A 15,401-nucleotide genomic window follows, 5' to 3' on the forward strand; every position below is an offset into this window, starting at 1 on the left:
ATTATTATTAGCCACATGGTACAAGAAAGCCTGAGGCTTATGCTGCGCCAGCTGAAAAAAAAAAATTCCCGAGTTACCCCGTGTGTGCGAGAGAGAAGTAGAAAGGCATCACCAAGAAAGAGAAGAATGATGATATCCAGCTCAGGACCCTGGGTTTGCCAAGCCCATACTCACCAGATGTGAGCCAGCAAATTAGAATATCTCATAATGGGGAATTTTAACTTTCCATGTGTTGACTAGAATTTGTGGGTTGTTCACTCACACACTAGCCAGACTTTTGTGGATTTCTTGGATGACTGTTTTCTACAGCAGCATGTTAGGGAGGCAACAAGAGGAAGCAATACTCTTGATCTGGTTATCAGCAGTGATTCTGCTGGTAAAAGACTCACTGGGAATTTCCACATTAGTACACAGTGATCAATGTGTACTAATGTGGAAATTAACTACTGTCAAGGATAAAGGAAAAGGCTTTTGCTTTCGTACAGGTAACTGCAGGGGTCTCAGACAGTTTATAAATACTGTGCAGTGGGACTAACTGTTGATGTTACCAACAGCAAATTCTAAATGGGAAGCATGCAGGAAAGTAATCAAAGAAGCTACTGGCTTTTCATACTAGCAAAGAAACACTGTTCAAGGCTTAGACCTAAATGGATATCAGAGACATGTGCCACAAAAGAAAAGGCATGGGATGCATACAAATTATCATGTGATACAGAAGCCTATGGTAGATATAAATTAGTCTGTAATCAAGTCACAAAAGAGGTCAGACAATCTAAGGTAGATTATGAGAAGTCTCTTGCAAGAAAAACCCCATCAAATTCTCCTATGCTTATATTAACAGTAGAAGGCAGGATTGAATCACACTGCAACACTTGATGACTATGGGTTAATTTGATAACCCTGCTACGGTTGCAGACAAATTGAACTAGAATTTAGTAATTGAACTACAAATGAGTAATTCTTTAGGAAAGGGGATGCCTAAAGCTTATCAAACTCTAACGAGGAGCTAAATGACTTTGTGTATACATGTGTACCCAGCATTGCATAAAGCAGCATACACACAAAAACTGGTTTTATCTGCAGTAGTAACTTATCTCTGATCCCACATTACTTGAATTTATAAATTGCTCATGTTGAACAAGAGTTGAGTGCTTTTCTGTTGGGATAATCTAGTGAGGAATTATTGTAATACACGACTTCAAGTTTGGTCTTTCATATTCAAAATTTTCCTCACCTGTTTATCAAATAAGGATTTGCTTTGGGGTTCATTTTGCCTAGAGGAATTTTCATAAATAATATCATTAGAGCATCCAACTTTCAATGTCGAACAACCAGTTTTAGCATCGCACACATTTCCATATATCGTTCTGGAACTTTTGACAGGATCATCATGTGATACAGCAGTACGTGCACTTTGATCAACCCTCTGACGAGATAGAACAGACGATGGAAGAGTTTTCCCTTTAAATTTTACACGTTCCTCCAGTTCTTCGTTATTGCTTGTTGTTTTATTCCACATTGGTGCGGTTACACTCTGGATGTTGCTACTTTCACCACTAGTTCTACCAACACCGTCAATATTACAAAACAACCACTGTTTTGAAACAGCTCCATTGTCACTACTAGTCCTAGCATTACTCGGCAATTTTTGTTGAACTTCACTCTTCATGTTTATTTACACCTTAAAATGATCTTCGCAAGAACGCAATTAGAGAAAAATATTTAACAGATATGCAAACGACAGGCAGAAATACACACTTTTAAACTGCAAGTAAACTAGCCCACTAAACGAACGAAATGACGGAAATAATACGTTATGCCTTTATACATCCCGCTTGGGATTTTCCCAGTACACTCAACCACCTATCAGGTCATACGTCATCAGCATTCTGAACCTATCAGTATAATGATGTCATTTTCTATCTCTTGACTCAAGTCTTAATAAACATAGTCCAGTTTCGGTAACAGCGGTGGTATCCAAAAGTTAAGATAAAAGTTAACATAAAACCTCAACACATCTCAGTCTCATATATATTTTATAAATATTTAGGAAAACCATCATTTAATATAAAAAAGGATACAAATTTACTCAAAAATTTCTGGATTATCTATTAGTATGAATTTATAGTTTCGCTAATGAAAAGATCCATAGATTTTGATGTCGGTCTGCAATCTCCTTCATCCTCCGATATCTGTATTGATAGGGACTGCCAAATATCTCTAGCACACACAGGCGGTGTGTGTGTGTGTGTGTGTAATATCAAGACAGCTAAAGCATTGAGACATCAGTATATTGTTTCTACGCGTATTTATTATTCTTCGGTTGGTTTGATATTTGCTGAAAGAAATATTCAAATTTCAGAGAAAGAAAACCATGCAGCCCTCGCCCGACACCGAATAATGCTGTTAGGACGCCACGCCAAAATAGCCCAGTTCGAATTCTGTCAAGGTACTATAGAACCGACGCCCTACAAATACGGTCTAGATTTAACAGCAGTTACCAAACTTTTCTGACTCGCGAACCCCTTTGGACATAATATTTTTATTGCGAACCACTAAGCCTATATTCTATGAAATCGTGTAATAGTTCTGAATTTTTATTATAAAATATTTCCAGTACTAACTTTTTATAAGTGATATTGCGTAATAATAAAAAATGTTATTAAGTACTTGTACGTACAGTTGTGATCAGACTTCTGCACTAAGAGGGGCTCTGTTGCAGTCACCTTTCAGGTGGGCTCTTCAAGCATCTCGTGGGATGCATGATGACCCTTCCTATGATTAAAGCCGGCCCCTTTCAAAATCGGCCATGTAGTAGGCAATGGCCTACCACCACATTATCTGATGCCAAAGAGACCATAACAAAACCAACTCCAAAAACTGCTGTTAAAAGAAGACCTGCAACTAAGTGGAAGGATGGGATCAGTGAACTTTTGGGCCTGACATTTTGCGATGCCTCTCGTATAGCACATGATCGATGCAGTTGGAGGAATTTGTTGGTGGCCACAACAGCTCCTCAGGGAACTGTGTGACTGGAAAAAGAAGACCTGTACAAAAAATGGTCTTTGAGAATGAAAAAAAAAATTTGGTATGGAAAACATATTTATTTAACACGATATACTGTACTCTAAGATAGTAAACTAATTATAAGGAATTGTGGGAGATGTGGTTTCTTTCGCTTTCGTTAGCAATTCTATATTTTAATTTTATTTTACTTTATTCTATCTATTATTATTAGCTATAATTTTTATAACCTTTTTACCACAGCCCACCTGTACAATCCTGCTTTGTACAATCAGTCAGAAGGGTTATAATGTCATTTACTACTTTTATTTACTGGAGTAAAATGTATATATCAATAGCTTATGTGGAATTATGAGGACACCAATAATGAACAACAAAACATATATTATTAACACAAAATTGCCTGACACGTGACTGAACGGTGCGATACATATCAGCACGTTCTTACCCCCACAACCCACTAACAACTTATCGCGCATGCTCCCTATGTAAGGGTGAGTGACTCAAACCACAACTAAACATAAATTTTGAACCGAACTGCATAGATTAATACTAAACTGTTTTGTAAACTGTTTTATACTTATGTAAATCTCAGCAGACGCCATTGCATAATTTTTAGTGCGAACCCCTTGGAACGCTTCTAGACCAGCGGTTCCCGGTTGGAAACAGCTGGTCTAGAAAAGGGCAAGCATAAACATCAGTGGCGCACCTAGAAGTTTTATTTGGGAAGGGGGGGGGGGCAACAAGTCGCGGAGTTATGTTATATAATTTCTGCCCTCGTCGGTAGCACAGTTAGTATAATCATTCTCCTCCCTACACTGGGTTGAAAAGACCCCAGTTCGAATTCCGTCAATGACGCGAGAAATTTTTATGGGTCATTTTCACAACGCGGTTGAGTTAGTCGGTCTTAGGTGAGGGTAGCATAATTTTTTTTTCATTCAGCATACAACAAAACGACCAAAGAACACATGCAACAGTTTACAGACATAATATATAGCCAGTTGCTGATGCGCCTACAACAACCAACCAACCAACCATATAATTACTGTCTTGCCGGAGGTTAGAACAAACAATTATATAATAATTGTTGGAACAAACTTCCATCTGTTGTTGTTGTTGTGAAAGTGGATAGTTCCATAAATTCAAGAAATAACTAGATGAACTATGGAGGGGATGGATATCTGATGTGGTTTTTTTTTTTTGCTGATGTTTTATAAGCTTGCTTTCTTCAATCATTTTTGACTACACTATTAATAATACTAATTACATTATATAAAACAAGATGTTCTTGGAACTTTATCCCTCGACCTCTGTGGATTGGCCTACGCTAACCACTGCGCGAACTGCAAGGGAAACTGAAACACTGTAACCTGACAACAGAATCCATTGAAGCCCAGACCTCTGTAACTAATTGTGTTTCTGTTTCTAAGTTAATGAATGAATACCACGTTTGAACTTCCTACTGCCAGGTTGAAAAGACAGGATGAAAATGACATTGCAGAAGTAGATGGACTCTTTATTTGCATAATTCTACAAAGAGACCCCTCTCCTGGTAATATCAGTATCAGTACCACGTTTGAACTTCCTACTGCGAGGTTGAAAAGACAGGATGAAAATGGCATTGCAGAAGTAGATGGACTCTTTATTTGCATAATTCTACAAAGAGACCCCTCTCCTGGTAATATCAGTATAAGCAGCCACACTAGCTCCGTATAGAATTTAAATACTGTCTCAGACCATCGTAGTCGCCTTTACGAAAGCAAAAACCCTTCCCTTTACCCCTGATGGTAGTAACCTCTTTGAGTAAATCCCACTTCAGCACACTGTGATCACTGCCACCTCGTCAGGGACTCAAAACTCCAGCAATCTACCAAGTGATGCACACCCGATTCGAGCCTCAAAACAGAAAAACCAAGTGCAAACTACTCTGGTTAAAAAGGACATTGTATTATTAGGAGACTCCATTGTCAGGGAAACGGGGAATATTTTTTGTAATAAAGATAGGTGGAGGAGAACCAGGGTATGTCTGCCGGGAGCAACTATTGATGATGTCACCAACAGACTGTCAGATTTTAAAGGGGGTAAAGAAAATATTATTATTCATGTGGGGACAAACGATATTAAACGTACACGATCTGACGATTTGTTGGAAAAATACAGAACCATGCTGAGGAAATGTCGCGAGCTAGGCCATAATGTCTATGTGTCTGCAATTCTGCCCAGACACGATAGGAGGGATTATATGTTACGAGCCTTGTGGATTAACTCAAGACTTGAAGGAATCTGCAAGGCTTTAGGGGGTAAATTTCTATCAGCATGGCCCACACTTGTAGGTAGAAGGAATTTGTTTTGTAGAGACGGGATACACTTAAACAAAGGTGGTGCAAAAGTTTTTGCCAGTATTATTGAGGATACCTTAAAGGTTCAGGGAAACTGCTAGTTAGGGGGGATGTGGGTAATACTGACACGCGTTTATCTGATAATATTGGTCAAAGTAACTCTTGCACATACCTCAAGGGTTCTTATCTGTTACCCCAACTGGACGTATTATCTAGATGTTCTGGGGGCACAAACGTTTCACGTGGGCGGGTAGCTAATGCCAGGGAAGAGAGCCTAAAAAACTTCAAGGGTTGTGTTAGGGTTGTTAAATATACAAGAACAGTAAATCTTAATTGTTTATACAGTAACGTTAGAAGTGTCGTCAATAAAATGAGCGAATTCGAACTGCTGGTTAAAACAAGTAACGCGGACATAATAGGGCTTACAGAGACGTGGTGCCACCCGGAAATTGGGGATGATGAGTTTCAGTACGGCTTGTATAATGTATTTAGGAAGGATAGGTTAGATAGAAGGGGTGGTGGGGTAATGCTTCTTATCAGAAGCAGCCTGAGTGCGACGATAGCTTTCCCGGATTCAGACGTTTCACATGCTAGTATAGAGTCTGTATGGTGTGAGATAGTTGGAAACAAAGGTATCATGCGAGTAGGAGTAATCTACAGACCAGGTGATTGTGAAGATTATGACAAAAGCCTCTACATGCAAATGGAATGGGCAAGTAAGCGTCAATGCCTTATTATGGGTGATTTCAATCTGCCTCTAATTGATTGGAGTAAATGGGAAGGAAACTCGACATGGGGAACAAAATTTTTAAATCAACTAGATGACTGTTATTTGTATCAACATGTCAGGGAAAATACTAGAGAAAAGAGTATCCTAGACCTCATCATCACACATGAATCAGATGACATAACAGGGCTGACAGTAGAGGAACCAGTAGCAGGAAGTGATCACGGAGTTCTACGGTGGATGATGACGAGAGAGGTAGCAGAAGTAAAAGGCAAAGGAATGGGTTTTAATTTCAGAAAAGGAAATTACGATGCCTTAAGGTACTACATGGCCTCTATTAACTGGGTAGATATCGCGCAGAGAATGAATACAATTGAACTGTGGTACGCTTTTAAAACATTAATCACAGATGCCTTGAATGCGTATATACCATTAAAAAAATACTCCACGAGGAGGGTTCCAAGTTGGATGACTAGTGAAGTTGCCGCATTACTTGAGCAGAAAAAGGTGGCATGGAAAGGTTACAGAACAACAAAAAGTACTGAAGCCTATAACAGCTACAAGGTGATGTGTAATAGAGCCACAGAAAAGGTTCGACAGGCAAAGGCAGTTTATGAGAAATCACTAGCAAACAGAGCAAAGAGGGGGGATAAAGAATTCTTCACATATATAAATGCGAAGAAGAGCAGGACAAACCAGATCGGACCTTTATGTAAGGGAAAGGGGATAGTAATAAATACACCAGCTGCCGTTGCAGATGAACTCAACAGTTATTTTGCATCGATATTTACAAATGAAAAGCCTTTTGTGGCAAAGGGAAATTGTGGGAGCGAAGTTAAAAAATATGTAAGTAATGATATTGAAATTTCGCAAGATTATTTAATGAAAAAACTTTCGAGCCTACAGACCAGTAAGGCTCCTGGAGTTGATGGAATATACCCTATAATCTTAAGAGAGGCGGCAAGCGAGTGCATTGAACCATTGAGGCTAATTATGCGAGCATCATTAGACTCTGGGGAGATTCCCTTGGATTGGAAAAGTGCAAATGTATCTCCCATACATAAGGGTGGCTCTAAAAGTGAAGTTGGAAATTATCGACCTGTCAGTCTGACTTCAGTAGTAGGGAAAATCATGGAGGCAATGATCAAGGGTGGAATTCAGGATCATTTGAATCGAATTGAAATTCTCAAGGATACTCAGCATGGTTTCGTAAAGGGAAAATCATGTTTAACAAATCTGGTTCGCTATTTCGAAAGGGTCACTCACGAGCTGGATTTAGGGAATAATTTCGACATTGTTTATTTAGATTTCAGCAAAGCTTTTGACTCAGTCCCACATGAGCGGTTGCTTTATAAGCTGGAACAGGTTGGAATCACTGGGAAAATCCTTAGATGGATAGAAGGATGGCTTCAGGGCAGGAGGCAGAGGGTTGTGATAAATGGCTATTCCTCAGATTGGGTTGATGTAAGAAGTGGGGTTCCCCAAGGATCAGTATTAGGACCACTGTTGTTTTTAATTTTCATAAACGACATTGATGAAGGGATAGAGGGCGTGATGTCTAAATTTGCAGATGATGTTAAAATTGGGAGAGTAGTTAATGATCACTGTCAAGCTGAGCTTCTTCAGAGAGACCTAGATAGACTTCAGGAATGGTCAGAAAAATGGCAGCTGTGCTTTAATCCAACAAAGTGTAAGGTATTACACCTGGGAAACAGTAATCCCAAAAAAACTTATTCACTTGGTGGAGTTCAACTGAAGCCAGTACTGGAGGAAAGGGACTTGGGTGTTACGATACGGTCAGACATGAAATTCTCTGAGCATTGTAAACAGGTTGCAAGGAAGGCCCATGGTGTCCTATCAATGATCTATCGAACTTTTGCAAGTAGAGATAGGGACGTGATAATCCCATTATATAAGGCTTATGTTAGACCACACTTGGAATACTGTGTTCAAGTATGGAGACCGCACCTGAAGAAAGACATCGAGCTTCTTGAAAGGGTGCAAAGAAGGGTAACTCGCCTGGTGAGATCGGCAAAAGGGCGTCCTTATGAAGAAAGACTTCGAATATGTGGGTTGCAGAGTTTGGAAACTAGACACCTTAGAGGAGATTTGATTGAGGTGTTTAAGGCTCTGAGAGGCATCAGTAAAATGAATGAGGACAAAATTTTCAAGATTATAAATGATGCTAGAACTAGGGGACATAAATTCAAGTTACGGGGGGAAATGTTTAGATTGGATTGCAGGAAGTTCTATTTTAGCCAGCGAGTTATAAATTACTGGAATAAGTTGCCTTCATGGGTGGTAGAGGCCGACAGTTTGGGGAAATTCAAAGGTCATCTGGATAGTACTTTCGGGTAAGGGAAGCACATAGGATGATAGGTTTAATTTCCTTTTTATTTATTTTTTATTTTATTAATTATTATTATTTAGTTATTTATTTTTTTGTTTTTATCATTGTTTTGTTCGGTTTTATTTTTTTTTATTTATTTTTTTTTTTTTGGCTGGTGCAGCATAAGCCATAGGCTTTCTTGCACCATGCGGCCGTTACTAATACTAATACTAATACTAATACTAGTGGTTCCTTTATCTGCAGATTCTTAATGCATGAAGATTCAATACTGATAATCAGATCAAGAGTATTCCTCCCTCTAGTTGCCTCCCGAACATGCTGATGTAGAAAACAATCGTCCAATAAATCCACAAAAGCCTTACTTCTATGTGAGTGAACAACCCACAAACTCCAGTCAATATCCGAAAAGTTAAAATCCCTCATTATAATACAAAGATTTACTGGCCCATTTTATTTCCCTGTACACTTTTCTATTATAATCATCAGAGTCATTAGGCCTAAAACACACTCCTACTCTCAATTTTGATCTCCCAATGCTTATGTCACACCAAACTGACGCCGACCGGGCTAGCCGAGTGGGTAAAGTACCTGCCCGGCAACCCAAAGGTGGCGGGTTCGATTCGCGCCTCGGGCTTGGATCAAAGCACTGCAAAAACCTTGGGAGGTGCAATATGGCCACAGAAGCCGATGCGCCAACAACTACCAAATCAAAAAAAAAAAAAAAAAAAAACAAACTGACTCGACACTGCACTGTACAGCGATGTCGACTGGCTTCACTTCCTTGGATTTTATGTGTTTCTTAACTAATAACATAACCCCCTCCTCCCTTCCTATCCTGTCTATTCTTTCTGTACACATTGTACTCCCCAAATTCCAGTTCTGCATTCTTTATATCTGTGTGACACCAACGTTCTGATATGGCAACAATATCTGCCTTTGATGTTTTGAGCAATACCTCCAATTCATCAAATTTATTTACCAAACTCCTAGCATTGGTGTACACGCAAGTATGCATGCACCTGTTCCTATTCTTGGTAACCTAACACAACCCATGCATTTACTTGTACCGCAATGACTCCCAGCAGTCTCTGAAGTACCCTGCATCTTGTTTTCCAGGGTGCTGCTCATTCCAACAGAAGGCTCTCATTCCAGGCTGCTCATTCCAATAGAAGGCTCTCATTCCGGGCTGCTCATTCCAATAGAGTTTTGAGCAATACCTCAAATTCATCAAATTTATTTACCAAACTCCTAGCATTGGTGTACACGCAAGTATACATGCACCTGTTCCTATTCTTGGCTACCCTAACACAACCCATGCGTTTACTTGTACCGCAATGACTCCCAGCCCTCTCTAAAGTGCCCTGCATCTTGTTTTCCAGGCTGCTGCTCATTCCAATAGAAGGCTCTCATTCCAGGCTGCTCGCTCTAATAGAAGCTCATTCCAATTACTGCAACGTAACGACGAAGCGAGAGACAGAAATGACAATTTAAAGTACAAAACAACTCATCAAGTGGTTGGAACGGTCAGCGATTTGAACCAAGGCTCAATTACTGAGATCACGGCTTCAGCAGTGGAATTTTCTTGAAAAGGGTGTATAGGTGTCTTTTTATAGGAAGAGGTAATCTACCATAACATCCTATTACTCCATGGATGGTGCTTTGTTTTATTGTAACAATATCCAGGAATTAATGAGAGTTATATCGAGAGCATGCCCCAGAGCAGCGAAGGCTTTTCATTGATTCATCCAAGGTCAGTTTAAAAGCAGTTTTACTCCATAACGGAAATAAATGTTCATCTATAATATATAACTATCAAGAATACAAGTGGAATATCTGTGCCAAGCTAAAAGTGGTAAATTTGCTGACTGGGTTGCAAGGTGGATACGTTAAATACTGCTGCTTTTTATGCGAGTGGGACAGCCGAATGAAAGATTGCCACTACAATGTTAAAAAAAAGAAAGGAAAAAACAAAATGGCCAGACCAGTTAGTAACTTCACCAGGCCAAAAAAAAAAAAAATGTAATACATCCTCCTTTGGCAGATAAGTCAAAAATTTATCTACCTACATGGGATATCAAGCTAGGTTTGATAAAAAAAAAATATTTTGAAAGCGATGGACAAAAAAGGAGAAGGATTTTCTGGTTTGAGGCAAAAGTTTCCTTAAATCAGTGAGGCCAAAATAAAATAGGGAATTTTTGTGGGTCCTCAAATCAAATTGCTATTCCAAGTTGAGAAATTCACTGAAAAATTAAATGCTACAGAAATATGAGCCTGGAAGGCATTTGAAAACGTCTGTCGGAATTCTTGAGGCAATGAGAAACCACAAAATTACAGTAAAATTGTGGATGAGATAATTTTAGCGAACAGCAGGGATGTGCAGCATGTCGTTACAGCTTCATTTCCTACATTCCTATTTAGACTTTTTTTCCTGAAAACTTGGGAATGGTCTCTGATGAACACAGTGAAAGGTTTCATCAAGATATTTCTCAAATGGAAAAAAAGATACCAGGGAACAAACTATAATATAAGTGTTTTGTTATCAAGTGGATAAACATTTTTGTATATAGAATAAGTTTAATAGACCCATTGTTCAATATTTTGAACTGTATGTAACATTTTCTTAAAATATATGGAATCTTTTTTTTACTAGAAACTTAGTTTTTGAATTTAATCCCTTCTCACTTAAAATTGGTGAGTGTTACAGCAATATAGTTGCCATATTTGAATTCAGCAACATCAAATCTACAAGAATCAACTTGAATTTTAACAGTGAGCAAAAAAAAAAAGTGATTTTTTGCTGACCAGTGTTTCTTGTTTTGTTATTATATGAATATAAATGAAAACTGGAATATTTTATTATTTTTAGTGTATTATTAGAGTGTGTTGGCTGTTACATTTTGTATATAATTTTATATTATGAGCTTTTTAAGGTTCATTAATATATTTTAATAATGTTCCAAACGAACAGGAAGGGGCTTTCATATTGTGCTCCCCTACAAAAATATTTGCTCTCTAGAAATGCACAAATCCTTCGACGTTATAGAAGGCAGGGTTAGTATTTGAATAAGAAAAATATCAAAAAAACCGAAATCTTTATTTGAGGGAACTACATTCAAAATTAATGATTTTATAGCCTGGTTTTCTTTTACTCTCCTCCCGGCCGTGGGAGGAGATTGGTTCCTGTCTTTCCCTGCCACCCACTTCTTCTCCCTGGTGAGGCATGGGCCTGCCTCACTGAATTTCTGGGGTCGCCTTCTCTATCATCCCCATACCTCTGTCTTCCCCCCCCAGCCTTCAGTCTCCTCCCCTACTCTGTCTAACTCACAGTGTACTCCCCACACAACTTATCAATTAATAACGTCCAAATTTAAACCGTGCTTACATAAACCTCTCTTGGCCTTTTATATTCTAGCTTTAACTCCCTTTTTTATTTATTTAGATTTATTTAGATTAAATATTTTTTATTTATTAACTAGGTGGCAGGGCCTGCTATAGTACAAAAAAATCTACTGGGTACGTTACCTGCCTCCTCGGGTGCGGTAACGGTGGGTCCCAACAGAGCCCAACTGCTAAATGGTCAGAAGAACAACGGTACACAACACTACGCATCCGTCTACTCCCCACACACTTTTTAAATCTCTGGCCTTCACAGAGTTCTGTGCTACCCAAACAGAGTACACAACGCGAAGATGGGGAAACCCTTCGTGCCATCACACAACTAACACACTTTGCACTTTGGCTACACCATGGTTAGTAAATTAATATTAATTAACATTATATTAACGACAAGAGTAACGAAATGTTTTACATGCCTCAGGTATGGGTTATGGTGATGTGTTATGAACTGCTTCTTGCTTAAATTCCTCCCTCCTTATTTTTGATTTTAGAACAAACTTTCCATAATTTCTTTTCTTGGTCTCAAAAAGAGCTTACAGTTGTGAAATAAATAATTGTGAGAGCATCCGATTGTTTTTGAGGGGAGTTCCATGGTATACATTTAAGAAATATTATTTAGAATTTTTACCCGAAGATCATTCTGTAAGTTTTCAAAAGTAGAAATTAAAGATAACTGGACTATTAACATATGATTTCATCATAAGCTGCAGGATATATAAGTTGATAATTGAATTTGTGTGTAACCCAGTACTATATTCAAGGCTAATCATCTTCTATTTGGCTCTGCGCCAAATGTAGGACTAGCAGTTGTTCCATTTAGAGGGTTTAGCGTCAAACAATGTTAACTACAAAATTGCATTTTTGTTTTGAGACAACTTTAGTTTAACTTTACACAAATAACAATGCATATCATGTGACACAGCAATATCTCTCCAGTTCTTTACATCTCAGCTCGGGCTATAAGCAGTGGCGGATATAGCACTTGAGAGGCCCCAGGAGCAATTCCGTTTTGAGGCCCCCCCCTTCTAAATATTTTCGGTACCTCTACAGTGTGCATTCTACGCGCACGTTTTTACTATAGCACGCACTCTAGATTTGGTGTTGCGGTTTTAATCATTTTGGTTGCGCAATTCTTTCATACATATTTTAACTAATGTTTTAATGAAAAAATGACAACTACCATCCCTCCCAAATCTAACATTAATACATAAAATTAATACATAAAATCTAGCATTAATGATAATATGTATTCTACTTCAGATTCACTTAGTTTGCATAGATATTTCATATAATATGTAGGGATATTCGCATGAGTTTACTAACTTCTCATATTAAATTATAGTTTTATTCAGTTACGGTAATAAAGATGAGTGTAAAAATTTAAAATGAAACAATTTTTTTTTTTTTTTTTTTTTGAGACCTGAGATTTTATGCCCCCTCGATTTAAGAGGCCCCAGGCGCGCGCCTCGTGCGCCTGTGCGGAAATCCGCCACTGGCTATAAGCACATTTCCGGTTAATCAAGAAAATGTCAAATGACTTTTCCTTGGTTAGTTAGAAAAAGGTTTACTACAAAATGATTTTTTAGTAGTAGAGGATTTTTTAGAAGAAGAGGTTTTGCTCTTCACGGTAGTTGCGTTTTAGTTTTCTTCTCTCCACGCTTCCCCAATTCCTTACTCTTCTGACCAGGGAAAAAACGCAAGTTTCGTATTTAACAATAATATGAAAGTCTAATAATTATTACGTAACTTAATAACAGTTTTATTTGGCTATTATTATTCTTATATTATTTCTCCTTGATTGGGGGATTCCACTCTGTGACGGGTACTGCTACGAAGTACACAGGGTGGTTGTAATGTCTGGTGTTAATGTTGGTCGAGGAACTCTCTGACTATCCTACAGGTGTTCAGGATTGCGACTTTCTGGAGTTCCTTGCAGGTGTTCTCTGGGAGACCTATTGCTGCTAGGCTGCTATGTAGAGTCTTTGGCACCATACTGGTGGTTGACACGATGATTGGGATGGTCGTTACTTCTTGCATATGCCACGTCTCCTTGACCTCATATCTCAGGTTCGTGTACTTCTTAATTTTTTCCTCATGGGTTTTCTGGACATTGCTTATTATTATTATTAACCACATGGTGCAAGAATGATGATATCCAGCTCAGGACCCTAGGTATGCCAAGCCCAGATGTGTGCCCCTGGGGATGATTATAATACTGTTCTTAAATATTAAAAAAAAAAATAAAATAACTAAAACATCGGATAGCAATTTCAATAGGTAATTTTCAATCACCTTCACAGTTGAAGTACGGATTGAATCCCGAAGGAATATTGTCCTTCCTCAATTTTAATTTGTGTCCCCTCATGTGTGATCTGAACAAGAGAAAGAATCCCATCAGCATTTAGCTTGCTCAATCCATTCAAAGTCTTATGATTTATATTAACTATTGGAAAATATTTCCAATAGTTAATGTAAATTATATTTTTTTGGTGTCAGTTTTAAACTTGGGGCCGTATAACACTTTGGAGTTAGATATGGCCGAGGATCGCACAATGAGAAAGAATGGGCTGCCCCTCTGATTGGACAACTCAATTACTAAATTTTAATCATTAAGTTGATTAAACTCAACATCAAATTACGGTTAAATTATTAATAAAACATATAATCTTAATATGAAAAAATATAATAAGTTTATATTTTTAAGCTAATTGTGGTAAGACTAGTGCAAATGGCGAATATTTCGCCGAAACAGTTTCAGAGAAGTAAAGATTAATATCGAAGTACAGTAATTACAAATTTTTCTCCGTCTGTTGCCTTCGCTGCTGTCTTGCCAGTGAGACGGACTCGGTAATAAAACAATGACTACAAATAAAATTTGATAATTGTTCACATGTATGGCCCTATCGTCCTTTAAAAAAATTGTAATTATTGCACAGACAAAATTACAATATTACAATTATTCTAGTTGACGCGCGGCGAATATTTCTCAAAATTGTAACGAAACAGTTTCGTAACGCAACTGTTAAAAAATAACGGAAATTTTTTTGGAAAATTTTATTGTCAAATAAAACCTATTACAAAGGGAATCAGGTCAATAGCTTGTTTAGTCTTATTCAAGTTCAAAGAGTGTTTCGGACAGAGGGATATAAGCAAATTATTATAGAGATAATATACCATGGTGAGAAGTACAGTATTTAAAAAATTCAATTATTCGAAGAAATTGAATCTTAGTAAATATGAACAGACAAACAAACAAGAAAAAAAAATCCGTGGATATTGATAATAAGATACCCTTTAAAATTAAGTTTTATAGCATAAGTAAAATAGTTATTGAATTTTATTCGATCACAAACAGTAACAATTTAGTTAATGTACGTATTGCGTTACATTACAAACGCCTTAGCAAATACACTGCTCGACAAAATTAACAAAACAAAACAAAACGTTTTTCATGAATATTTTATTGTCAACAGTGTCGCCGACGACGAATATTTAACATAGTGGGCATCCTGGTATGCAAATTCCGAGTATCCAATAGAAATCGATCTACCACTTTAAAGAGCAG

The 15,401-nt window shown here is 37.8% G+C and overlaps 1 protein-coding gene across 1 annotated transcript in view; it reads right to left on the reverse strand.

Annotated features, from left to right (window-relative positions):
• Nucleotides 1-1,843, reverse strand: part of LOC150078254 (uncharacterized) — a 117,988-nt gene extending 116,145 nt beyond the window's left edge. Inside the window, exon 1 of the mRNA XM_090384670.1 lies at nucleotides 1,235-1,843. Within this exon, the coding sequence (XP_090240796.1) occupies nucleotides 1,235-1,669 (435 nt within the window). The 5' untranslated portion in view covers nucleotides 1,670-1,843. The remainder of the gene's footprint in view (nucleotides 1-1,234) is intronic.
• Between the last annotated feature and the right edge of the window lie 13,558 nt (nucleotides 1,844-15,401).

The sequence above is a fragment of the Mastigoproctus giganteus genome, chromosome 11, assembly GCF_048544385.1.
Source record: "Mastigoproctus giganteus isolate SK-2022 chromosome 11, ASM4854438v1, whole genome shotgun sequence".
Classification (NCBI taxonomy): Eukaryota; Metazoa; Arthropoda; class Arachnida; order Uropygi; family Thelyphonidae; genus Mastigoproctus; species Mastigoproctus giganteus.